General features: G+C 36.8%; 1 protein-coding gene across 3 annotated transcripts in view; it reads left to right on the forward strand.

The window, feature by feature from the left end:
• LOC112553802 (serine/threonine-protein kinase ATR-like) overlaps nt 1-25,578 on the forward strand; it is a 43,139-nt gene that overhangs the window by 8,405 nt on the left and 9,156 nt on the right. For all 3 annotated transcript variants that reach the window (XR_003097111.1, XM_025221254.1, XM_025221255.1), the window contains exons 15-56: nt 57-124; nt 350-431; nt 895-989; nt 1,506-1,609; nt 2,029-2,127; nt 2,479-2,555; nt 3,133-3,222; nt 3,445-3,577; nt 4,345-4,521; nt 5,177-5,273; nt 5,570-5,644; nt 7,388-7,504; nt 7,973-8,068; nt 9,302-9,403; nt 10,092-10,187; nt 10,561-10,641; nt 10,853-10,945; nt 11,137-11,222; nt 11,454-11,525; nt 12,109-12,228; nt 12,539-12,643; nt 13,669-13,783; nt 14,020-14,088; nt 14,790-14,878; nt 16,221-16,356; nt 17,359-17,507; nt 17,842-17,959; nt 18,313-18,450; nt 18,672-18,852; nt 18,990-19,171; nt 19,500-19,605; nt 19,882-20,032; nt 20,559-20,649; nt 20,895-20,960; nt 21,245-21,360; nt 21,582-21,726; nt 22,006-22,139; nt 22,445-22,544; nt 22,801-22,923; nt 23,274-23,452; nt 24,205-24,427; nt 24,806-24,916. Coding sequence is in view for 2 of the 3 variants with exons in the window: in XM_025221254.1 (XP_025077039.1) it covers nt 57-124; nt 350-431; nt 895-989; nt 1,506-1,609; nt 2,029-2,127; nt 2,479-2,555; nt 3,133-3,222; nt 3,445-3,577; nt 4,345-4,521; nt 5,177-5,273; nt 5,570-5,644; nt 7,388-7,504; nt 7,973-8,068; nt 9,302-9,403; nt 10,092-10,187; nt 10,561-10,641; nt 10,853-10,945; nt 11,137-11,222; nt 11,454-11,525; nt 12,109-12,228; nt 12,539-12,643; nt 13,669-13,783; nt 14,020-14,088; nt 14,790-14,878; nt 16,221-16,356; nt 17,359-17,507; nt 17,842-17,959; nt 18,313-18,450; nt 18,672-18,852; nt 18,990-19,171; nt 19,500-19,605; nt 19,882-20,032; nt 20,559-20,649; nt 20,895-20,960; nt 21,245-21,360; nt 21,582-21,726; nt 22,006-22,139; nt 22,445-22,544; nt 22,801-22,923; nt 23,274-23,452; nt 24,205-24,427; nt 24,806-24,916 (4,787 nt within the window). In the remaining variant the exon portion in view is untranslated. The remainder of the gene's footprint in view (nt 1-56; nt 125-349; nt 432-894; nt 990-1,505; nt 1,610-2,028; nt 2,128-2,478; nt 2,556-3,132; nt 3,223-3,444; nt 3,578-4,344; nt 4,522-5,176; nt 5,274-5,569; nt 5,645-7,387; nt 7,505-7,972; nt 8,069-9,301; nt 9,404-10,091; nt 10,188-10,560; nt 10,642-10,852; nt 10,946-11,136; nt 11,223-11,453; nt 11,526-12,108; nt 12,229-12,538; nt 12,644-13,668; nt 13,784-14,019; nt 14,089-14,789; nt 14,879-16,220; nt 16,357-17,358; nt 17,508-17,841; nt 17,960-18,312; nt 18,451-18,671; nt 18,853-18,989; nt 19,172-19,499; nt 19,606-19,881; nt 20,033-20,558; nt 20,650-20,894; nt 20,961-21,244; nt 21,361-21,581; nt 21,727-22,005; nt 22,140-22,444; nt 22,545-22,800; nt 22,924-23,273; nt 23,453-24,204; nt 24,428-24,805; nt 24,917-25,578) is intronic.

Below are 25,578 nucleotides of genomic sequence, written 5' to 3' on the forward strand. Positions count from 1 at the left end.
GGTTTTATTAATCATAATGGAGTGAATCTTTTTAATGTGTTATTTATTTAATTTAGATTATGTGCCCATCACTGCTGATCTTCTTCAAGAACTTACTTGGATGGTTAGTCTACCATGGCTTCTGGTAAGATGATCGGTTGAAATAAGTTAACCTCACAGAAACATGAAAGGATTGATGAATATTATTAAAATATGAAGAGCAAAGATTCTGCTGTTACACAGCTTGTTTGTATGATATTTATTAAGTGTTGGTACTTTCAGAATAGAAAAGAAACTTGTGAGCTTTGTAATGGAAACTTTTATGGGCTGACTTCCAGTAACGATTGAAGGTAAACACTTTCTGTTTTAGAATGACCCCAGCTGGCGAGATCTTCGACCCAGCCAAGTACAAGAAGTATCCCGCATCAGTCAAGAAATAGCAGATAACATCAGTAAGCATGCAATTCTTGGCAGGATGAACATAGATTTTTAATGTCTTAGTAAAAAGAAAAATCCTAAGGAACAAGAAATTCCTGAATGTTTGATTCAGACTGGCTCAGTTTGAGCATTGATAAATTAATGCTGGTCTCCTGAAGCTCATGTGTTCACATTCAAACTTGTAAAATTTGTGGAAATTTGGAACTGCTGCAGCATCCCAGCTGGTACAGAATTATGTGAAGACTGGCTACAGTAGAAGGGTCAAAGGAACTCATTTTTAAACTTGTAGAAGTTACATGATTTACTAAAGTCCTGTTGTTGGAATTTAATGAGGTGCTTTCTTAGATTTTGCACTTTTTTTTTTTTCTTTTTTTTTTTTTGCATCATATTAAAAACGCTGCCTTTAAGGGGATGAAATTTAAAGTTCTTTATACCTGACCTGTCATGTACCATTTCCTTTCTGTTCTGTATATTTAGATGTGAACACCATGTGCCAGTGTCTGAAAGTCCTAGCGTCTGCTCCCAAAGAGGCAGCCCCCATGTGGCGAGTTCATGTCTTCTCACAGGCTTTGGTAGGAGACCATAGTGAACCACTAAAAACACATTTACTTAGCCCATGTATTTGGAAGTATTAAAGATAGATATGATCTAGACCAGTGGTTCTTAACCTTGTTTGAGGTACTGAACCCACAAGTTTCATATTCACATTCACCGAACCCTTCTTTAGTGTCATCACAAATTGCGGGTGTGTCTTGACCTCCGTGGCGGAGGCTCCGCCGAACCCCTGAGACCGACTCACCGAACCCCGGTTAAGAATCACTGATCTAGACATAGCATTTATTACCATGATGATTTGATGGAAGATACATTTAATGTTTTCTGTTTCATGGTTTGTTGTTAGTGGGAGAAATATTAAACTATGATTCAAAAAGATCGGCAAAGCTTCATATTTCTTGCTTGCTAGAATTTAAAAAAGAAGTCCAGTAAAAGACCTCGGTAGTTGTTGCTGATAAAGGGATGCTTTGTTGTCAAGGACTAAGAAAAAAATTTCTTTGTCTGGAATTTATTACTTTTCCCTTTAATTTCAGAATTCTCTACATGAAGATGTTAAAACGTCTGCTATCTCTGAGTTTCCTAAGCTGCTTCTTCAACTAGGACCAAACGCTCAACATCTGATCAGTGATCTCATACAGTATGTGGTTTGTTTGTTTGTTTTGTGGAATCTTGTCTGGAATTTGTCAGTCAGAGAATAAACAAACTGTAGACAGATGGCTAGATTCATACGAAATATTACTTTGTTGAAATTGGGTTTTGATAAGTCATACAGTGTTGTATTTATCTTCACACTGTATTGGTGGTTTGACTTTAGGTTCTGTTATAGTTGACTGATTCAGTGTTTAGCATGTAGTGGTGATGCAGTTTTAACTGCAGTCACTTTTTCTTTACATATTCCAGTTATTGATAAGATTATATCGTATGCAATCTTGTGCAAGAGACATCTGCACATCCACACAACAAACACATGGGGAATGTTTAGTTCTGTCGTGCTGAAGTCAGTCATGTTTTGACTCTTACACAAAGGCACAAAGCTTTGTTTTTATTTGTGGTCAGCCCTCTGCTACAGGATCCCTCCAATGCTGTTCTTCGGGCATTGGCTAAGGCAGCAGGAAATTTGGTGTGTGTGGCAGCTGGCACAGTCACTCTCAGAAGGTGAGGTACTTGTTATCAGCCACAGTGCCTAAGCTTACACTATGCTGTTAAAGCAATTTTCTCATCTTTGAATGCTTAGTAGACCTTTCCTTTTTTTTTTAAATGAATTATAAACTTAAAAGAATTGTTTGAGTTTTTTTTTTTTTTAAGGAAAAAGCTTAGATGATCCAAGTTTCTTGATATTCTTTGTCACTGTTGTCTTCCTTTAGATTCAAGTGCTGTTGTATTCTTGCATTCATTCTTTAAATTATGCTCAATACTACAGTAAATACACACATGCACATTCCATCTGCACATAAACACATACCTGCTCACTGTATTTTTTTTTTACAAGAAAATTTTTACTGATAGGAGTGAACAACAAGAAAGTACCCTCCCAGCTATGGAGCTTTCTTTGCTGACTTGCTCAAAATGTTTGGCAAGAGAAGGTAACATTTTCTTACAGATTTTCGTTACTATCTAATCTGTGATATTGTTGATGCTGGCAGCAATGTTGCTATCGCTAATGTAGATTATTGTTCTGGTAATGCACAAACTTGTATTACTGGGCTATTGGCAGACGCTTTTTTCCTGTTAACTACTAAAATGAGGCAGGTTTGTACAAAGCTTCCGGTTTAGTCACATTCATTGTTTAGGCTCGCCGAGACTAACAGTTGAGAACTTTGCAAGAAGCTAAGCGTTGGTCTCGGCAGACAGACAGAACCTATACATGTTCGTGGGTAATGGAAACCACTGCTATTTGCATGATGTACAATCTTTCCTCATTTGACTTTATAGCATATCCTTACAGCTAAACTTCATCTTTCACACAATTAGTGCAGATAGTTGATGTCTTTCTTATCTTTTTTTCATGACTGTCCCTTGAGATGAATATAAAATTGAGTAAAACCACACACAGCAGTATTTAATATGTGTTCAACAGGATGGGGGTTTGCTTATCTTGTCTGCTGTATGCGGACTTTAGGAACAGTAGTGGTTCTTCTGCTTTTTCATTTCTTTCTGCAGATGAAACCCATGAGTTGAAGCAAGTGGACACCAGGCTGTTTCTACCATTCCTAAATTTGTTGAAGACAGCAAATTCAGATGTACGCAAAGGTGTGGTTGAATTTAATATCAAGTAATTAGCAGTTTGACTAAATATTTTTTAAAGATGTATTTTTATAGAATTCTTGGCACTGTTTTGCACTGAGAATTTTTTGTGATGTCTTTTCAAACCTTTAGTAAGATTTCTTTTACACAAGTCATACATAGGGGTTAAATTCTCAACCCTTCTGATAATAGTTAATGGCAATGAGAAGGTTATCCATTTGCTTGCAGATACTGTATGCAGCTTGAAGCAGATGTTTATGCACATGCCAGTGCGATCGCAGAGTCTGTCTACAGTCAGTCTGCTAACTGCTGGTCTCTCCACTGTGGAAGATATGGATATGGATGTTCGCCTCCAATTCTTGTAAGTCCGATGGGTTTTAAACTATGCATCTTTGAATGACCTATAAAGAGTTAACACACTGGGTCTGTGTCCACAAATAATCTTGAAAAATATGGGAATAATGAAAGATGATCTTTGTGGTTTTTGTGAACAGGGAAAAAGAAAATGTTTAACAGAGTTTTTGGAAATGTCAGTATCTAAAGAGTTTAAGGAGAGTTTTCAAAGTTATTCTTAAAACAGATGTACAGCAGCTTTGAGAGTGAATTTTACTAAACACTTTATTGTTTGGATACAGTAACAGATTTAAACTGATTCTATATTTGATCTAATTATGCTTTGTACAAAATCCTATACTTAAATGCTTAAAAAGTTTACAGCATGAAAGAAGAAACAATGGCCATGTAAAACATTAAATAGCAGATAATTTGTTTTCAAATGTGTGGCATTTTGATTTTGGGTCATGGAATGTGGATGTAGACCCTTGGTATAGCCTTTGTTTTGCCTGTGCCTTCATTTGATCACCTAAATATACTGTTTTTGGATGATAGGACATTTATCATGTCTTATATGTAAACATTTTTTTTTTAACAAAGGTTTGTCTGGTATGAGGGTTTGATTTCTCTGGCTTTTGCTTTGTCCAGTAGTCAGGGACCACTATGACCATTTTGTCAAGAACTAAGGAAAACACTTCTTTGGTTGGGATTTATCACTTTTCACTTTAATTTCAGAAATATTAATAAGTAAAAAAATTTAAATGTTTTAACTTCATCTGCACTTGGGCTTTGCAGAACAGTGATACCTGTCATTCTGGGTGGAAGGACATCAACACCAGACTCAGAAAACATCACCTCTGATACTGACAAGATAATAGTGGAGCACCTGAAGACTGCCTGTACAAGGGCTACCATTTCAGCAAACAGTGGCTTGCACCAGACTATTCTGATCACTATTGGTCAGCTAGCAAGGTCAGATAAGCATGCATATCACTCCCTCTTGTCTTGGCTGGAAACCTTTGTGTGTGAATGTCTAGTTTGCAGTTTTTATGATTTATAAGTACTTTCCTTTCAAGGTCTAGATTCTTCTTTCAGCCATGCAGATTAGCATGAAAAGGTTATAAGCATTTGTTTTATCCTACCTATTTTTCATTTAGAATAATTATTTGTCATTTGTTAAACAGTGAGGATGATCCACATAAGGAGGCTCTGAGGTGAAATACCATTAGCAAGTTCTTAACATCACTGTGTACCATTCAGATAACTTTGTGACCTTAATATCAGATGGTTTTGGAATAAAAGGTGGTGAAAAGAATTCAGCACTATGGCTGTGAGGCTGAAGATGACCTTTTGGTTGTCATTGAAGATATGGCAATGGGATTCTTCTGTGCCATATTATGTTACTCTGATATGTCCTTTCTTCCCCCTGTGTTTCCTCAGACATGTGGCTAGCAAGAAGACTCACTTTTCTTGGAAACTGGTGTTAGGAGTTAAAGTTTTTTAACCTCAGTTTTCCATTAGTATCATGGCAACCAGAGTAGTTGTAATTTGTGGAAGTGACTGTTCTAATTTCCATGTCCAATGATTAGTATCTTGAAAGAATGTTTACAAAAGTTTGCAATTTCAGATATGCAGATGGAGAACTACTTTTAGCTGCACTCATCATTCTACTTGAGAACAGATTGTCTTGCATTCCACTGGTAGCAGATATTGCTTTTCAAGAGGTACTTGTCTGGTACCTTTATTCTCTTTATTTTTTTTTTTAGTTTGTCAGAAAATATTGGTAAAAATAGCTTTTTGTTTCATATCCTCAAAAAGGAAAAGCTTCCCAAACAGGTATTTGTGTTGAAAGTTCTAGGTGATAAATCGTATGTAAATGCTGGGTGTAAATAAATGTGATTGTACAGGAACTATGTGTGACCAAATTCTAGTTTACCAGTTTTATATGAATAAGCACTTTTAACAGTGACCCTGTGCCTTCAGTAGTAGGCTAAGTCTTCAGAGCTTTCTTGGTGTGCAGCTCCAAGCCACAGCAAGTCACAAAAAGGTGGCCCCATATCAGCTTTTTATCAAGTACCGGGCACCTGTATGTAAGGTTAGCCCCATTACAGTTTTCTTTGTTAAGTATTGACAACCAGAAAGATGGAGAGCCAACAAATAAACTTTATTGATTAGGTCATTGGCCCATTCAATGGAGGAGTGGTTTTAAAAGCATATAAAGAGATAAGCTGTTTAAGTCATGAATAGCCAAGAATCACTACATCTACAAGCTGTTAACAATGACATTAGCAACTCAGTCTTAAAATCCATTAGACAGTACTCCCATTCAAGAAACATCCATACAAATCTGAAATGCCTTAAAATAAATAACAATAGTTTGGACAGGATTTTTGTAGTATAAATAATATAACTAACCTAAAAACTAGAAGGCTATTTACAGAACTTAATGAGTATGAACTTCTCTTGAATACTAGGAAATGACAGCCAAGTAAAGTAAATGCACTTCTGACACTTCAAGATCATGACAGAATGGGCAGTTATGATCTATAGCAATGGAGTTACACATTTAGATATTTTTTAATGAGAAAAACTACACCACCAGAGAGCTGAGCAATGTTTGTGTCAGAAATGTAGATACCAGGTGCTATGTAAGCATTGCTGCAAAAGTCTCAACTAATAAGACAAAGTCAAAATTAGCTATTTACAAACGTATTGGGATCGTAGATATGTACAAGACCCTCTGTGTTATAAGTAAGAAAACCTATGCAGCTCACTGAGTGGCTATATGACTTGACAGATTAATGTAAAACACTTAAAGGATCCATTCTGTTAATGTTGAAGTGAACCTGGTCCAAATCTAATCGGATAGATTGCAACTTCTCTGTCATGATGCTGTGACTGTTTTTATGCAGTGGAATGCAAAGTCACGACAGACTTGCTTCTGTCTGTTAGCTAGCTGCCTTTGTGAGTTCTCTGAGGTCTGTGTATCAAAGGGCTGAACACAGGCTTCAGTAGACTTGCTACGATAAAATGCTCTTCCAGATTCCACCAAAACTGGTACTGAACTCAGTTTTCTATGCGTCCTGATTGGGATGTACGTTTAACTTTACATCTCCAACACACAACAAAAAGCTAGTGATTATAATCTCTAGCGTACACTTCATAATCTCAGGATCTGGGTCTTGCTATGTAAGCTTGCTGGCGCTTGAGCAAGCTTGAGCATGAAATACCAGAAAATTCATACAAATCGGCTGCAAAAGGTCCTGAACATTGAACATGCTACAGGCATAGCTGTCAGCACCACATATGGCACAAAATCTAGTGGATGAAAATGCTATAACATAAAGAAAAAAATGAATTCCAAAGTAACCACAATCTAGAAATGTGTGTGCACACCCCATGAGCACATTTCACCCCTTCTCCGAGATAGAGAGAGATTGTGTATGTAAGTGTTTGTGGGGGGGTGGGGGGTGTGCATATGTGAACGCTATGCATGACAGCCTTTGATCCAAGCAAGTCTCCTTTATCTGTGAATGCTTTGATGAGATAGCTGGTATGGTAAAGAAATATGTACATGAAAGAGTACTGTACCACCCACTACTCAGTTCTTCATTGATGCATTTTTTTGGTCATGGTGTTGTCTCTTTGCTGATGCTTACATTTATTGTATGACTGACTGTTTGTAGTCTTTAATAAAGCATTTTGAACTCGTATCCAGGGAACTGCACATTACAATCCAATTATTATTATTGTTGGTGGTATTATTACTACACTATGGCTCACTATCGACATTACAAGATTAAGATTATGTTATGAAGTTAAAAATGCATCTTTACAGTTTCTGGTTGAAACTATGCTGGATGCCCAGTCAGTATCTGGACAAGGAAATGCTGAAAAAGTACTTAAAACAGTGTCCAACACATTTGGTTTCTCTGACATCAAGGCATTCATAGAGGTATTTCTAGAGAAAACAAAATATTGTTAGCATTACTGCTGTTCTTAAAAAAACTTTTTTTGAAGTAAAAAAAAAAAAGCAACAAAACTTAATGTCCTACAATCTCTCCTATTTGTTGATATAAGACTACGTTTTGGGGTCTTCGTGCTTAGTGCTTGCCTTATGACCACTACTAAACTTGAAGAAACTTGTTTATATGTGTCTGGTAGTACGATGTTTGCATATTTAGAATGTTCAAGGTTTTACTGAACTAGAAGGGTTCTCTTATTATCAATGTCCCTTTTTGTATTGTACCTGTGCTTTTGTTGATGATTCAGAAGGTTAGAGAGTGATTGTATTTTTAAATTTATATATAAATGTAGAATTATTTTGATTAGACTGTATTTTAAAATTTAAGTATAGATATACAATTATTTTGAAAGTTATATCTTGAGATACAATTGTTTTGGTTTTTCAACTTTTACGTAGCGATGTGTAAAGTTTCTTCTGCCTCACCTGGTCAGCAAAGCGTCTCCTGAAGCCTCATCCCTTATCCGTCTCTTGGCCAATTTGCTGTCTATCACTGTAAGTACTGGATTTTATACACCTTTGGTACATTTTGTTGGATTCTTGAGATGCCCTTTTTCTGTTTTTGTTAAAAGCATTCTTCTGGCCAACCTGTTCTCCAGCATTAGTTATATGCTGAATTGTGGACTTTTTCATGGATGCTTCTTCTTTAGCTGTCCATAAATTCGTTGTTGTTTACCCTCCTGATTCTGTCACTTTTTTTGAGGGGGATTGTGTTGTCATTTATTTTTAGATCACAGAGCAGTATGATGTATTGAGAAATTCCTTTTTCCTACCTTTCAAGAACGTTTGACACATTTGGCACACTTATTCTTGCTAGAATCTTTATTGTCATATAGTGTGTCCATGAAACTGGAATACATTAAAGTATTGACTTGCCATAGCGGTTCCCAGTCACTTAATACCCAGACACTTCATCCCCGACACTTCATCCCCTAGACTTTTAATCCCCAGACACTTCATCCCCAGACACTTAATCCCTAAACTAAATCCTTAACTATAAAAATTATGAAGTCAGCGAAAAATTTAATTGAAATTCATTCAATTCAAATTCAAATCATGCTATTAACTTCAACGTCATTTGAACATCTACAACATTAGTTAAAGTTCATATAAGCTAGTAAATTTAATGTTCTTCAACAAAATGATATGAAAATTGTTCTTGAGTGTTCGCGAGGTAATTGCTGTTAATCAATATGAAAGGTAAGCTAATGATCGGAGGTACAGAAGACGATCCATTGACTCATATCTCTCTACAATGTTGCTAATTCTCCTGGCTAATTCAGCGTATTTCTTCTTCTGAACCAGCAGTTGCTGCGTCCGAGCCAATCTAGTAATTGTCTGTCACCGAAAACTAGAAAGCGACTATTGTTGCTTGTCCCCATGGAGTCGTATAATAGAAACTTCTTGTATAATGCTGGTACTTCAAACATTGCATCAGCATTTGAAAGAAGCATTACATAATGCTTTATAAAGGATTAAGTGTCTGGGGATGAAGTGTCGGGGAGGAAGTGTAAGGGATTAAAAGTCTAGGGGATGAAGTGTCGGGGATGAAGTGTCTGGGGATTAAAAGTCTAGGGGATGAAGTGTCGGGGATGAAGTGTCTGGGGATTAAGTGACTGGACACCTGCCATAGCTTCCTATGTATGTGTCTGGAATGATGATGTGTTTTGCCAGAGTATAATTCTATTAAGTTTAATTCACTGAAAATTGGAAATGGTTATGTTTCAGCATCGACACAAATTGATTATGAACAATATCAAGTACATTTTCTCACATCTAGTGCGCTTCTGTCCAAAAGTGGAGTTGGAAAAGGCTCTGGATTATTTGCAGGTAGGTGTAGTTCACTATGCTTATATTTGCTTATTTAGAGTTTTTTAAGTGTATAAGTTTTGGATTTCAAGAGAGGATCAAGGCAATGTTTGGCTGAATAAAGCCCTTCAAACTTGTCTGCTCATTTTCATTATTTTGCCATTTAGGGAGTAGTTGCTAGTATTCTCTGTTGTGGCCACATCCTCCTCTAGGAGTAACATGGAATAAACTAAACTATTAGCATTATCAGAACACATAAAGTCCTTGTCTGGAAAGCCTGTTATTGTTCTGGGACATCATATGCAAATCTAGAAGTAGGTAGAGGACAAAGTGACAAAGTGAAAACAGTACCACTGCAAAATGTTGTCATCGTTATCTTCATTTGTCATAAAAAAATGGCAAGTTTGCAAAGTTGGGAAAAAATTCTCAAAATGTTGTGCAAACACAAGTTTGTACCATTGAAGTAGTGTATCTCTGCTTCTAGAAATGGTGGAACCTTTTTCTTCTTTCTTATATTTTCCTACACATCACAGAAACACACATTTCAAATTAATATACAGGAAATAAAATTTTGACTGCAGCTACCTACTAGAAGATGCAGTAATGTTTACCATTCCAGTGGACAGAGCAAATGAAAATGAATGGGCACAGGCTTTATGCTGAAGAATGCAGCAACCTCAAGCAATTCTAAACCTTCATTATTTTTCAGAGAGAGACAGGCTTTGAGCTGGGAAGCCTCCTGCGTTTGGACTTTCAACGTGTGCATAATGAACTGCTATTATACCTGAGTACTAGTTATTCACAAGTGAGTATATGACAGATATATGAGTGTGGTATATGCCAACATGGTAATTGGATTTGACGAATAGGTGGTGTGTTTGCTATTTTTCAGTGGAGAGGCCAACAATCACCAGTTTGTTAACTTGCAGTAGATAATCCGTAATGGGTAGAGACAGATTTTTCTTTTGTCTTCTTTGCTCCTTGGGTTTTTGTGAATGTATTCCAAGCATCCTCAGTCTACGCACGCATCATACATGTGTACACACTCTCTGATGCATATTATGCACCTACACATCCACACATGTGTCATACACATACAGTCATGCATGTCTTGCATGTTCCCCACCCCAAAACACACACGCACACACATATTAAATATCTAAAATGTTTCTGTCTAGGTTTTCAATGGACTTCAGATGCTTTCTCTCAATGATGAGCACTACAGTGGGCCCAAGGAAATCACCAGTGCTGAAGAAATGGTAAGAATGGGAGTTAAAGCTTGTGTTTGGAGAACAGGAAGAGAAAGGAAAGTGTCATTCTTAAAGGTCAGGAACAGAACAAAGCTGTGCGCTCACAGTAAGGACGTAGAGAATGTTCAGTTTCATCACAGTATTCAATTGATCTTTACGACATGACATGAAGTCAGCTAATGTTTATATATCTTCATTTTTACTTTTTTCACTTTTATAGGCCGCCTACTTGGAACCTAGGCTTCTTGGAGTTCTGGCATTCTTTGACTCTCAGCTCATGAATATCAACACTGCCGCAGCTGACAAAAAACTGGTATTTTTTTCCATAGTCCCATCCATCTCTTATCCACCTCTGTCCATGCATTTGTCAGTTTTTGAATTGATACTCTTTCTACTCAAACAGTACTTACCTGCATGGATAGAAAGTGTTGTCTTGTCTTATTACATAATGATTTACCTAGCAGTTTATGTGGATATTTTCATTCTCCATTTGTGTGTCTCCAGGCATTAGAAAGCTTAATATCTATCATTCAGCTCATGGGCTCAAAACACATTACCTCCATCAGACACAAGGTTGTCAACACCCTTAGGTGAGTCAGATCACAGGTGAGTGTTAACAGTGTTGAAAATGAGATACCTGTGTCCACTTGTAGGAATTTACATAGCGTAGAGTTCAGAGACTGCCAGGGTCAGCTTAAGTTTTGCCTGCAGTTCCTTTCTCCTCACCCCCACTTCCTGGCTAAAATAGGTATATTCAAGGGTTATGAAATATTGGTAATCTAGTTGAAGGTATTATCACTTAGTTGTTACATTCTTTTCAGACTAGGGCTCCAGTTCAAAGACACATCATTTGTTGAGATTTCCTGCAGGGCCTGGAACTGCTTTGTTCGAAGGTAGAAGATTTTATTAAACTATATTAAAGAAAAATGTGTAGAGATTATGAATTTTCTGATCAACCTTACCTTGCCTGATACTTGCCAAAGTGAAAAGCACCAACGATCACACAAAGATGTAAGCACAGTCTTTGTTCCACACTTGTCCAAGTCAAAATTAAAAGATGCTTTTTATTTAGTCTTTGTGCAGTCAGATATATCACTGCCATCTATCAATATAATTTAGAAATTTGGATGTTTTATATTTATATTCATTTTTATCTGCAATTCTTGAATGATGTGGCAAATATCCCTATCAATAACCTTCCTGTTTGTGTCAGACTGTCTCACTGAAATATACATTTGTAACACTCTTGCATTCCATTACGCTCTAATTTGCTAGTAGGTCCTTATTATAAAGGACAAGCATGTATGTATATTATCCTGTGTATGTTCATTTGAATTTTAAGTACCCATACCTTCTCTACGTCTTTTGTTAAGTCTTATATATTACAAGTTATGTTTATGATTTAACATAACCCAAAATACTAAAAATATCCTATTTAACATAATACATCACTTTGACTCTGTTCTCTTGCTGCAGCCTTGAACTGCCTATACTTGGTCAGATGTTGTCCCAGATTTTGGCAACATTGCTGCCATTGCTGCTACAGATTCCACAACAGGTCGCAGAAATCATCAACTACATGATTGTCGAAAATCGGTCAGACATTTGTCTATATAGGTCTTTGAGAAACTAAAGTGCAGTGTTGCCAAACTGGTAGCTATACTAATTTTTAGATATCAGAATCATTGTTTAGTCAACTATCACTAGTAGAATTGATTGCTCTGAGCTTTGAAGTTGCTTTATATATCAACATGTCATTTTTCATTTGTGAGAAAGCAAAAGAAAGATTGGTTTAATTTTTTGAAAACATTCTGATGGTCATAAAGGAAACATGCATCCTCATTAGTCAGTCATGTAAAGGACAAATAGCTGGAGACATCAAAGATATGTGTTGTAACCATGGCAGGGCTGAGCTTCATGATCATTTTCATGAGGTCTACTTCTTGCCGGACTTGCCCGAGTTAGCGGATGCCACGTCTGTTCTAAAAATGTATACAGACAGCCCCTCAAGGTAAACTTTAACTTGCAGTAGGATATTAATAGCTGATTACTGATGGTACACACCACCGAAACAAAATGTGTGTACTTAATGAAGAGTGTGGTTGTGTAGGTCTGCTTTCACATCACCTGAAACTCTAGTAATATAGTAAAACTTCCCAATCAAGACATGCTTTTCTTTGAAATCATATTTTTATAAACACACGACTTCTGAAAAGCACAGTTGACTGATGTGTGGTGGTAAACAGACAATGAACAGGGGCCAATATTTCAACCAAAAACATAATCACCTCAGTTATATTGACCTCCAGTCTGATTTTAATCGTCCCCAACTCCCATGACCACATCGTCCCATGCAGGATCATGTTCCCAAGACTGAAAGTCAAATCAACCAGGCCCAGGCTAAGTGATTGCCCAAGGAGTAACAACTGTTTTATATTAACCAAACATCAGCAAATTTGATAAGAACCTCCAAACTAAAGAATAATGATGACAAAGCCTTTTTCTAACAAACCCTCCCTCAAAGTAAGATTCTTGTGACTAACTGTGCTCTGTTGATGATTTGCAAAAATCACATTAAGAAAAATACATGTATTTTATTTTAAGAGAGCATCTTTGTTTACCACAGCACAAGCATACAGATTGATTACTCTTACCTAGAGAGTTAGTTCCTTTATAATTCTTCAGTCAACTTCAACAGTTGTGGAATAAGTAAGCGTGACAACAGAAAAGCGAAACTGACAAAGAAAAGCACAATGATATTAAATTTTAAGAGATTTATTTTCAGTATTTAAATAAATGAACTGGAATTTATTGGTGCTTAAAGTCATGGTTCTTGGAATAAAAGCAGATTTCAATTTTTCTACTAAGACCCCTCTCAGTTAGACTTGATTTTGGGGGCTTTTAGTAAATCTTCATAGGGAGATTTTACTGTATTGAAAAAAAATTATTGCTTTATGAGTTCGAAATTTGATGTAATAGAGTAAGCACCTAGAAGAAGAGTGATATTTATAAAGTTTAACTTTGATGTTAATCTAGTCAAACAGATCTGAAAACTCGGCTTGTGCACTGCATCAGTGGAGCTAGTCATGAGAGTGTGGATGTTCGCAATCACGCTTTGATGAAACTGCGAAAACTGCTTCGTGAAAATCAAGTGGGTTTGGCAATCTTACATTTTGGTTAAACAAAACTTTTGACTTCTCCTTTCTTGGTATAAAATATGCTTCCAATATGTCTGTGTATGTTGAGGAGAAGGGTGATATGTAGCAATAAGAGATAAATCCTTTGTTGATATTAGTGTCATATATTAGTTTTTTTAAATTTAATGAAAATGATATTATTTAGACAAGTAAGTATGGTTGTGAATTTAATATCTGTTCCCTGTTGCAGGATTCTTTGTTTGATCTGATTCTGGGCAAGGAGTCAGCAGATCCTGTAGTGACAAGACTTGTTTCTGTGGTGAGTGTTGCACTTTTCAGGGTGTCCTCTAGAGCAAATCAGTAGGCATAACATTTATCCCTTTGTTGTCATGCTGGAGAAAGAAAAGGAGATAGATGTATGTGCGCTTTAAAATGGGGGAAATCTGATGGCAAAGGGGTTAGAGTGTTTGCATTACTTTGCCAAGTTGACTCAAATATTCAATGGATACCTGACCCATTAAAAGGTTAGGGAAGGAAACACTGAAATGAGATGGACAAATAAGCTGACCCCAAGAAAAATCTCTGGGACTGCCTTGACCACTTTTTTTCAAATTGATACCATGATGCCTGCATGTCAAAGTTATCTATGACCGTTGGTCAGAGTACCCCTGGGTTCTTTCAATGAGACCTACTTTGTGTAGGTGTATTCTGTAATCAGTCAACTTTTTTATGACGTTTGTGATGTAGGATGTTCTAGATAAAAATTAGAAAAGTCTAGCTTTTGTATATTGTCAGAGATTATCAAGTTTTAAAAACTCTTTTATTGATCAGCTGTTGATTGTGATATGGAGTTTTTTTAATACCATGAATAATAGTAAAGTTTGTAACAGATTCATTATCATGTCCTATTTATAATTTTTTGTGTTATGTGCTTCTACAATTTTTAAAGGATTTTTCATTTAACTTTAGAAGTTAGGCTGAAAGAAGTTTAATTGTCTCATCTGGGATTTTTATTATTAGCTTTTACAGGGCTGTCGAGAATCAGCTACCAAAAACCATGACCTGTATGGTCAGTGTCTTGGGGAACTTGGTGCTTTGGATCCTGGGAGGTAAATTTTCTAGTTCATATTTCATTCCCTTTTATTTTTAGCAGACACATCATCTTTCACCACCTTACATGCATGCAGAGTTATCCCAGATACGTTTTACATTATCTTGGAATAAACATTAAAGGATGTATCTATCAGCATATCAGCTGAAACACATGCTTGCTTCGTCCTTTTTGTACCTAGAGATACATAAGGCATCCACCAGAAACCTCCATTTTCGTCTGTCATTAGCAAATCAAGCTATGTTGTTCCAGATCAGTTTCTGGTCCTTTAGTTTTCTCTCTTTACTGACCTTTGCCATTTTTCTTTTGGGTGACCACGTTTCTGTTGTCATCAGCTGTCCAGTGAAGGATTATTTTGGGTTGTGCCTGTGGTTTTATTCTACATACATGCTCTAGCCATTTCCATCCTCTTTTTCTGGATTATGGTTGTCATAATCCAGCTGGCTCTTGTAAGGATTTAATTGTATTTTGCCAGAATACCTCAGAAATTTTCCTCAGACATTTGGTTTGGAAGGTCTCTAGCTTTTGCCTGATTTTTGTTGATATATTCTGGCATTCACTTCCATCATGGACGTGTATTTAAGTGCTTCTATAGAGTAAAACCAAAAGGACATTACTTCTGTAGATTCTTAATTTTGGATTTCCCTTAATAGTTTTGAAATTCCAAATTTCTTTTAGCATGGCAAAGGCTTGATTTGCTTTGATGAGTCTGTTCTTCACATCCTTTTCCGTCTTCATTTATTACATTTACTACTTTCTTTGGTATTCCGTAGTGACACATTTCTTTCCTCTGCTCAGTTGTTTTCTATGTTTCCAAAGTAATCTAGCACTTTTACCATTTTTCTGTAGTTGATGTTCTCCTTATTAGCTTCTTTTATCACTAAGTTAGAGTTGGTGATTGTCCTTTCAGTATTAACTGTTAGGATACTGAACTTATTTTTCAATGCTAATAATTGCAACGCCCTTCTCTGTGTTGGACATCATTTCTTCCAGACCACAAGATAGTGTCATTATTTGCAAGGGTTCTCTTTCCCTTGCCTGTCCAACAAACGTCTATAATTCCAAGATCAAGTCAATATAGATGCATTTCTTGGTGGTGGTGGTCCAACAAGGGGTGAAACATAACCTTCCAGTTAAAATGTTCATACCCAGCAGTTCCAGATGCTTCTGTATGGGCTAAAACTTATGTAAACAAGAGTACACATTGTCTAAAGCTTCAGAGAATAAGTCAGAAAGAAAACTTGGAATAGAAATATTATATTAATGATGCTATTGATTCATTAACTATAATTTTCATCATTCCATGTAAATATAAGATTTTCATTGTTTTTCATAATCAGACTCACGCTGATGAGCAACAATCCCTTGGAGCAACATGCAAAGTTTCAAGCTAGTGTTGATGATGAAAACTTTGCTGTGGGGCTCGTCAACAAAATAATCAAAGCTTTCCTCGCTGCTACTGAACCCAAAATTCAGGTAGTATTTTTCATATTTGATTCCATCATTTTTTTTCTTTCTTTTTAAAACCCTTAAAACCTATGATTATTAGAAAACTGTGAGCAAATGTAAGTCGGTTTTCTTGCTTCATACTCATATGCCTGAAAAATAGGCTTTTGTAGATTGAATGATTTGCGGTTTTTTTTTAAAAATTAACAGTCGCACTGTAAAATACACAGTGCAAGAATAAATAACCAAATAAATCAGGGAAGACATTGGTGGTCCTCTTAGGAATTTTCTACAAATTGCTTCATTTTAATCATCCAATCAGACTTTTACTCTGACAATATTTGAAAAATTGATCTAGCATCATGTTGTGGACAGCTATTTTTGGTTGCTCATTTTGGATTTACAAAGAAAATAAAATGACAGCATAATGTTGTATCAGAATTTTTCATATATTTTTAATAAAATATTGAATTATTTTATGGGTTTTTTTGTATATAGTGGATAAATAATTTTTTTTAGTTTATGCCTTGTGACCCACTATAGAAAATAAAGATTCCTTGCAGAATACAACATTTCATAAATTAAGAAATTTTTTTTAATTGGTGTGTGAACAATGGTTTTTATTGTAAATTTGAAGGTGTATGTCTTTGAACACAACACTCTTTTGTGCCAGTTGTGTGTAATAAAGACACAAATTTCTCTGAAGATGTAAGTGATAACACAGGAATTAATGTTCACGGTGCAGACCTCAGGTTTCAGCTCAGAATTCTTGGGTTAACTCTGCATCTGGGATCAAACCAGGTGATTCCCAGTGATGTCAAGGGCTAACTGTTTTTATAAAAGTGTAAGGTTGGGGTTAATTGTTTTTACATAAAAATTCTAAGCAAGTGATACTCGAGGTTAACTGTTAACTTTTTACATAGGACTTACAATTTCATAATCAAGGTTAAGTGGTTATGGATTATGAATTTTTATTGCCTTATTTTTTTATGAATATTTGCATGACATTTTTTTTTTTGAAATTTGTTGAAGGATTGTTCGGCATTTGCCCTGCAAGAGCTGCTGCAGATATACAAGATTGTTGATCGTTTACAAGGAGAGAAAGACTCCCGAGGAGCAAAGCTCTGGAAACGTTTTCCAGAACAGCTACAAGAAATTCTGATTCCTCTACTTACTTCCAGGTACTGTGAATGCTTTGTGATGGCTTTTCAGAGTAAAAAAAAAAAAAAAAAAAAATTGAAGTTAAAAAAAGAGAAGAAAAAAGAAAAGTATGGCTTGTGGCTGCACGGTTGCAGCAAGATACTTGCATATTGAAGCAAATGTATCTGCTCAAGAAACTTGCTTATTGAAGTAAAGTGTTTGCACAAGATATAAGAAAAGTATAAGTTGGAGGAGGAGAGAAACTGGTAGATGCATCAATCAGAAGGGTGGGAAGGGTATAGAAGAGTTGGGTGTTTCACTACATCAATGATTATTCATTGGTTTTCACAATAAATTGTTAATTATTTAATTCAGGTACAAGCTAAGCACGGATATGGATTGGAGCAATCTTCCAAAGCCAATATATGGCAGCCGCAAAGGCAACACCTACAAAGACTGGGTCAGCAACTGGACAGGATATCTGGTCTCAAAGGTTTGAACGTGAATTGGTTTTTTTCACCCGGGATTGTTGGGAAAGAGGAGCATGCTTTGTGGACATGTTGGGTTATGTGACTATTTCATTTCAAATATTTTCCTTAATACCAAGATGGTTATCACCATGCTCTGGATTTATCTTAGCCTCTTTCATCCCACCATTTTGTTTTATGTAAATACTTGGAAAGCTAAATCTCAACAGCCCCATTTTACTTGTGGGCTCAGATGGCAACACTTTTTGACATTTTATGTTTGAGTTCAGAATAATCAAACAATATTTTGCATTTTGTGTCACAGCTCAGATATGTAGATGTTTCCTTTTATAATGAATTACTGATTCAACTTGTGAAGGTAAAGGAGAAGCAAGCTCGCCAGGTGTTTGAAGCATGCAGTGCTGCTCAGCGCAATGACCTGCAGGTAGCTCTCTATCTGCTTCCTTACGAGGTCGTACAGGTATTGCTGGATGGAACAGAACAAGATCATCTAGAGGTAGAGACACTAAATGATGAGTAGAAACTCCTACAGTTTTTTTTATACAATGTAGTTTTTGTATTTTAGTAAAATTTAAGTAAGATATCTTTGTCAAAGAAGACAAGTATTTTATTTAGAGCATGCTACTTAATTAATGCCAACCTCAGAACTAGTAAAGTCATCCAAATATTATCCTTTTCTTAAGCTTCCTGTTTTGTTGCACAACAATGAACTTGCAGATCTACAATGAAATGATGGAGGTGGTAAACCAGGCCAGGCAACCAGACACACGGCAGAGCACGGCTCTTGACCTGCGACATCTGAGTGCTCAGACAACATTCTCAGTGATCGACTACCTCACCTGGTGGCGAACTCAGCGTGTGCTGTTGCTTGCAGCCAGAAGTTCTGTTCCTAAAGGTGGTGAGTGGCTTAGGGGAACAAATGAGGAATGTGTTACAGAATCACCGAAGGGCTGGAAATGTGACAAAATAGGTAGCCTTTATTTTAAATTAATACATTTACTGACCCAGCATTCTTGTGATTTCTGGTTTTAACAGTTGTGCCATATTCTGGGGATGAGCCTTACAAGGCTGTTAACAAGTTTCTCTGTCGCATCCCTCAAGACACTCTTGCCCAGGCCAGCTTTAACTGCAAAGCGTACACTCGTGCTCTTATGTATTTTGAGCAGTTTATCACAGATACAAAACAGGACCTGCAAGAACATCTGGACTTTCTGCAGGTATAAGAATCATGCTGGTTTTTGTCCGTACTTTTATCTGCCTCTCATCTAGTGATGGTGTTGAGCGTAAGTGAATGGAGGCAAGAATGGAAAGGGTTAACATACTGCACTAAAGATGTTTACTAATTATTTAGAAGTAGCACTTGAAGAGTTTGACATTTACATTGTTTGAATGGCAGGGTAGGAATAGAAGAGTTTCCAGTTTTCCACAACAGTGTGTAGACAAAGTTGAGGAAAGAGAAAAACGAGTCTTCTTTTTTCCGTGTGGATTATTTTGTGAGAATAAATCTTTTACAGATGTTTAGACTTCTTCAAATAATGTTTACAGAGGCTTTATGACTGTTTGAACGAGCCAGATGGTGTATTGGGAGTTGCAGCCATCAGACAGTCACAACCTACACTTATGCAGGAGATTCTGGCCCATGAAAGTCTTGGTAAGGGGTGCTTATGTCAAATAGTGTATTGAAAACATAACTGAAAAAATTTGACCTTCTGACCTGTATTTAATTTAGTTGTATTCTGAACATTCATATCTGGCTAAATTCATATCCATGTGCAACCACAATCTGCCAAATTGTCAGGACTAATCAGTGTACATACACCTTTTTTTTTCAGGAGTTCTTTCCTTCATGTTACAAATCTTTATGGTTATAGCACAATTCTTTTTGTTGTGTTAGAAATTTTTGTTGTGAGAATGTGATGACTTCTAGGTCAGCAGCAAGATGCACAGGCCTGCTATGAGCGAGCTTTGCAAATCGCACCCAGTGAACTTTGGCCTCATCAGGGATTGGTCCGCAGCCTGATGGAAATGGGGCAGCTGAACAAAGCCCTTCTTCACACTAGTGGTGTCCTTACCAAAAAGTATGTTTACATCTCACTTGGATTTACAGCTCAGTCTGATTTAGGAGAGTTAAGATAGTTTAAGAAACTGTTAAATATAAATTTTAACTACTGAAAAATGTTCTGGATATGTGTAGTACAATCATTGGTAGCATTCCTTTTACATTATATGCTTTTAAATACTCAGCTTATAACACAAGTTTGGGATTGAAATTATTTTTAGTTCCTTTCTGTGATTCTAATGTTTATACTTGCTGCATTTTTTTTTCATGAAAATTGTTCAGGCACACAATAATACATTCTAGGGTGTCCCTAATTTTGTAGGGACTTAACTTTACCAGCCACCACCAGTTGTTGCAATGTATCATTACTATAAATAATGCTCATAAAGTCAAACAAAAAAGCTGATGTTGAAGTAGAGAATAATATCCCTTCCTCCTCCTGCTAAGAAAAACCTTGCAGGAGTAATTTTGCAGTCATCACCATGGATTCTAACAAACCCACTATGTAAACCACACTATATAAAATGAATATGGTTGTTTGATAGCCCACGATGGTTGCACCAGCTAAATCAGTACAGAGTGGAAGCAGCATGGAAAATGTGCAACTGGGACACCCTGAACACCATGATGAAATATGTGAGTAGGATTAACAATCTGAAAGAGAAAGTAAATGGAAAAAAAAACTTCTATGTCATTTCAAAATTTAAAGCATTTAATACAAATTAAACCTTTTGTGCTATTAGACAGCCACTTTGAATGGTTTGAGAAGGATAGATGTGACCACTTTGTTCTTAGACAATGAGTTATTGACTGTGTTTTTTAGATACCTTGGTGTACAGTGGTTGTTTGTTTGTTTGTTTCTTCTTTTTTCAACCAATCAGGAGAACCCAGGAAATAACATATGGCCTTTGTGTATTGGTCGTATCTTGATGGCTACAAAGGACAGGGTGAGCTGAACTGTTTCCATACAAAGGAGAGAGTGAATGTGTGAGAGGGAGAGTGAGAGAGTTATGATCATTGCCATATTCCAAGGAACTTTATGAATGTTAGTTTTGTGTGACACAACATATATACAGAGTCATATACCATCCCTAATACTGGGAACTTTACTGTTGTGTATGAGTGAGGGAGATAGAGTTATGATCTAGGAACTTTATGGATCTCAGTTTTGTGTTACACAACATACATACCTAATACCAGCCCTAATAACAGGAATCTTAATGGTGTGCAGAAGGAAGAAGAGTACCAGAAGCACCTGCATCTAGCACGCCAAGAGCAGATGGGTCCCTTATCTGCTGCCAGCATGGAAATGGGATCGTACCACAGAGGGTACGAGTACATCCTCAGGTATTATTTTTTCTCTTTCTGTTTCACTCTTGCCCTCACAGTTAACTTAGTTCATCATATTTACCTGAAATGCACAAAATTTTACATGAACTAACAACTCGTATCTAAACGAGACAGGACAAGATGGCATGGAAAAAGGCTATAAGTACAAGATTTTGTTTGCATGTTTCCAGTGTTTGCTTCATTCACCAAGGAACAGAATTATTTCTTATGTTGCACAGGCTGCATATGTTGAGTGAACTAGAGGACTACTTCCATGTCTGCCATAATTTTTCGGCATCATCCAGTGACTCCAGTGAGCCCTTGGTGCAGTCATCACAAGAGGAGTTACTGAGGCAGTGGAACTGTCGCCTTCAAATGGTTCAGGTGAAGTTTATGCTGTGTGAACTGTGTTCTGGTTTTATTATCACATTGCTTTTGTTTGTGCACGTTGTAGAGTATGCACTGCTTGTACAACTTTTCTGTGACATATGCATGAAAATTTACAAATATTGATCCACATCATAAAAGAAAACACACACACAAAACAAAGCATCTCCCTGCAGATATTGCAATGGATTTTTACTATTCTATATACATACTGTGAATTATAAATTTGTTTAGTAAGAATGGCATGTTTTTGATGAATATTCATGAATATTTCAGTCATCCTTTCGCACTCAGGAGCCAATTTTAACTCTAAGAAGGACATTACTTTGCTTGGATCAAAATAATCCAGACATAGCTGTGGACAAAACCATAGGGCGATGGTGGTTGTGGAGTGCCAAGGTTGCTAGAAAGTAAGGTTCTTTATTTTAAACATGACAGACAATTTAACCTATGCTTTTGATATAGTTTCTTCAGAGTGGAAAGGAAAACATGATCTGTAACATGAAAGGAATTTGTATGTTAAGTATTGTTTGGTACTGTCCCTATAGATTCAACAGGGGCCTTTTTATGTATGTGGCTAGGGAATGGAAGTGCTTCTGCAGCAGAACCATAAATCTTTATGGCGTGATTATCCCATAATCTCTTTGATGTAATTCTAACTGTATCTAAAATGATTCATTATTTTAAAATGTTTTATTGTGATTTTTTTCTTTAGAGCTGGGTACTTACAGACAGCTTATGGGTGCCTTCTTCAAGCAAGTGCTTTTGACATGCCAGAATTCTTTGTGGAAAAGGCCAAATGGCTCTGGGAGAAGGTGAGTGGTTTGATGATTCGAGAAACCAAAGATGTTATATATAATAATTGGATTCTGCTACAGATTTAGATTGTGTATCAGTGCTGTGTGCACTCTTTTATTTGTCATCAGGCTTGTTCAAACAGCTTTGAGATCCTCTGCACTAATGAAGCTGACATTTTGTTTCTAATGCTTTTGACATCCTTCTGCATGAAATATTTATGAAAAATGTTTAGCAGTCCTTATGTACAGCTAGCTAGCCTGCTGTGTGTAACAGGGAGAGAATGACACAGCTTTGTCGTGCTTGGAGAAGGGAATAGCTCAGCATTTCCCATCCCCAGCTCAATTCCAGCAAGGACCTCACTCTGGCGACCAGTCCAAGAGACAGGTTTATGGGCAGGTAAGTTTTCTTGCGTTTTTTGTTAACTGACATCAGTGAGTCTTCTAAGGATGATACAGCTACACACGCAGTTCCAGCAGTAAGCCTCGCAGGATTGTTGTCATAAGAATACTTGTCACCTGTGTCTTCATGGATAACATTTTATTAGCCTTGTGACAATTATTAGGCCAGAGAATAAGAAATCAGGGCAAACCATTTAATAGTTTATTTGATGGTGGTTAACATTTTATTAACCTTGTGATAGTTATCATGCCAGAGAATGAGAAACATGACAAAACTGACAAAAATTAGGCAGTAATACAACTTTAATTATCCATTTTAACAATTAACCATATCTTTCTGGACTTCAGGCACTGCTGCTTTATGGTCGGTACAGTGAGGAGACGTCCAGTATGGAAAGCAATGCCATCCTGAAGCGTTATCGTGATGTACTGGACATCTGTCATGACTGGGAAGATGGCCACTTCTACCTTGCTCAGTACTATGACCGCCTAATGACCAGCATTATGCCAGAGAAAGAGAAATCAGGGTGACACTAAGCATGCATTGCTCTGGCTACTGTATTTTACACTTGACTTTGTTGCACTATACCCACTTTTCCCCCTTCTGAAGAGTAATAATAATAATGATCGTTTATATAGTGCTTTTCCAAACTAATTTGCTCTGAGCTCTTCACAAATAAGAAAACTACAAACAGGCCAATTCTGAATAAACCTACACAGTAACACCCAAAAACTGTACTCATAAAACAGACCCACCCACAGGGTGAATACAGACACACTTTATGCCAGTAGACGATCAGGACTTGGAATGGTGAAGTCATTGATTCAAATTCTGTTTCCTACCTTACACTTTCTGAACCAAGCATTTCTTAATATTTCATTTAATATTTCAAAAAGTTCCAAGGGTTTATTTTGACATTATTGACAGAATTAGTGATGCAACTGTGTTCAGTACCATGAAAGTTGTTGTGATACTATTGATGTCTGTTGGATGCATGTAATTATAGAAGCATGGGTGCTCATTATCAAAGTGCATGCTTGTTGAATGTTTTGTGATATAATGAAAATGCCCATGTGACCATTGTATTTGAAAGCATTCTGCTTGGTACTAAAATAAATAGCTTAAATTGGAGACTTGAAATAAGTAGCTTACTTGCTGCTATAATAGTGACTGACCAGTTCTTTAGGACAGGGTCTTTTCCTGTTTTTTCATTTCAAATCCCATTCTTCCCTCCAATGTGCAAATGTCCAAGAAGACCAGTGATGGTTTGTTTTCTAGAGATCTCATCACAGCGGTGGTGAAGTATTTTGGACAAGCACTGCTGTTTGGAAACAAGTTCATATACCAGGCTATGCCCCGTCTTCTGAGCCTGTGGCTGGACTTTGGTGCCACTGTGATTGAGGCAGAGCACAAGGAGAAGAAAGAGAAGAACGCTGACAAGAACAAACTACAGTTGCAAAAATTGCAAGTTCAGAAGAATATCTTGTCAAAGATCAATGCTGTAGGTGCATTATCTATTATCTAATGCTTATCTGGATTTTGATTGAGGTGAAAGTTGGATGTTGGAATGAGTTTTGGAAATTGTTAGTATAGAACTTCTAGTGGTTCTAACTTTTAAATTGGAAAATATTTTTGAAGTTTGAGAAAAGAGTTAAGAATCTTAACATCTCATATAAGTTGAAAAATACTTAATTTCTATTGTTTTAGGAAGTGTTTGTGAACATGTAGTTGGCAACCTTAGTTTCTGTTCACATATATGGGTGGATATGCAGACTTATGTCTGTGGTGTCATTTTGTTTCAGGCTTTGAATGAACAGTTTTAGGATTGGAACTGGTAATACACTGATTCCCTTGCCTGTATTTTTCTCTGTGTCTCTAGCTGATGTGCAGTCTGATAAATGATCTTGCACCCTACCAATTCTTCACAGCATTTCCGCAGCTTGTCTCACGCATATGTCATGCACATCCCGAAGTTTCAAAGATCTTGCAGGTGATTTTTTTTTTTAATAGGTTGTGGATTTCTTCTTTGTGCTGTACCAGATGACATCTCTGTGGAGATCACTCTACCCCAATTCCAGCTGGCTACTCACAATTTGTCAGAATTCAACCAACTTGCTCCTCTCTCCCCATCCTACCCTGCCCAGCCAATGAATTCACCTGTCCAGTTTTTCTCCTGGCATTGACTGCTTAGGTCATGTTTATTCTACCTTGTTTGCAGTACGCATCTAGGTCTTCCACCCTGTTCCAGATCGACTGAATGTTCCTGTCTGCATGTTAACAGGAACCAGTGGAAGCTTCTCAGATGAAGCAGTGGCATGCAATAGAATAGCTTGAAGGATATCCACTTTACTGGTTTATGAGGGAAGTTAATGTTATTCAAACGATATAGAACGAGCTAAGACCTGGCACTTGCAGTCCTATTTCCAACACTTTGCAAATTTCCTATACTAAACATCAGGTTTGGAACCCCAACATGAAAGAACACTGACACAGCATTCTTTTCCTGCTTGCTGCCTCTCTTGAATTTCAGAAAGATCTGTTGCACCCATGTATGAAAAGTATTCAGATAAAGAAAGAAAAATAACCTGGACTGAAAAACATACCTCTTAGAATCTAATAATCATTCAGATTTAAATTCACTATACTACTAAT

This window comes from Pomacea canaliculata, linkage group LG13, assembly GCF_003073045.1.
Source record: "Pomacea canaliculata isolate SZHN2017 linkage group LG13, ASM307304v1, whole genome shotgun sequence".
Taxonomy (NCBI): Eukaryota; Metazoa; Mollusca; class Gastropoda; order Architaenioglossa; family Ampullariidae; genus Pomacea; species Pomacea canaliculata.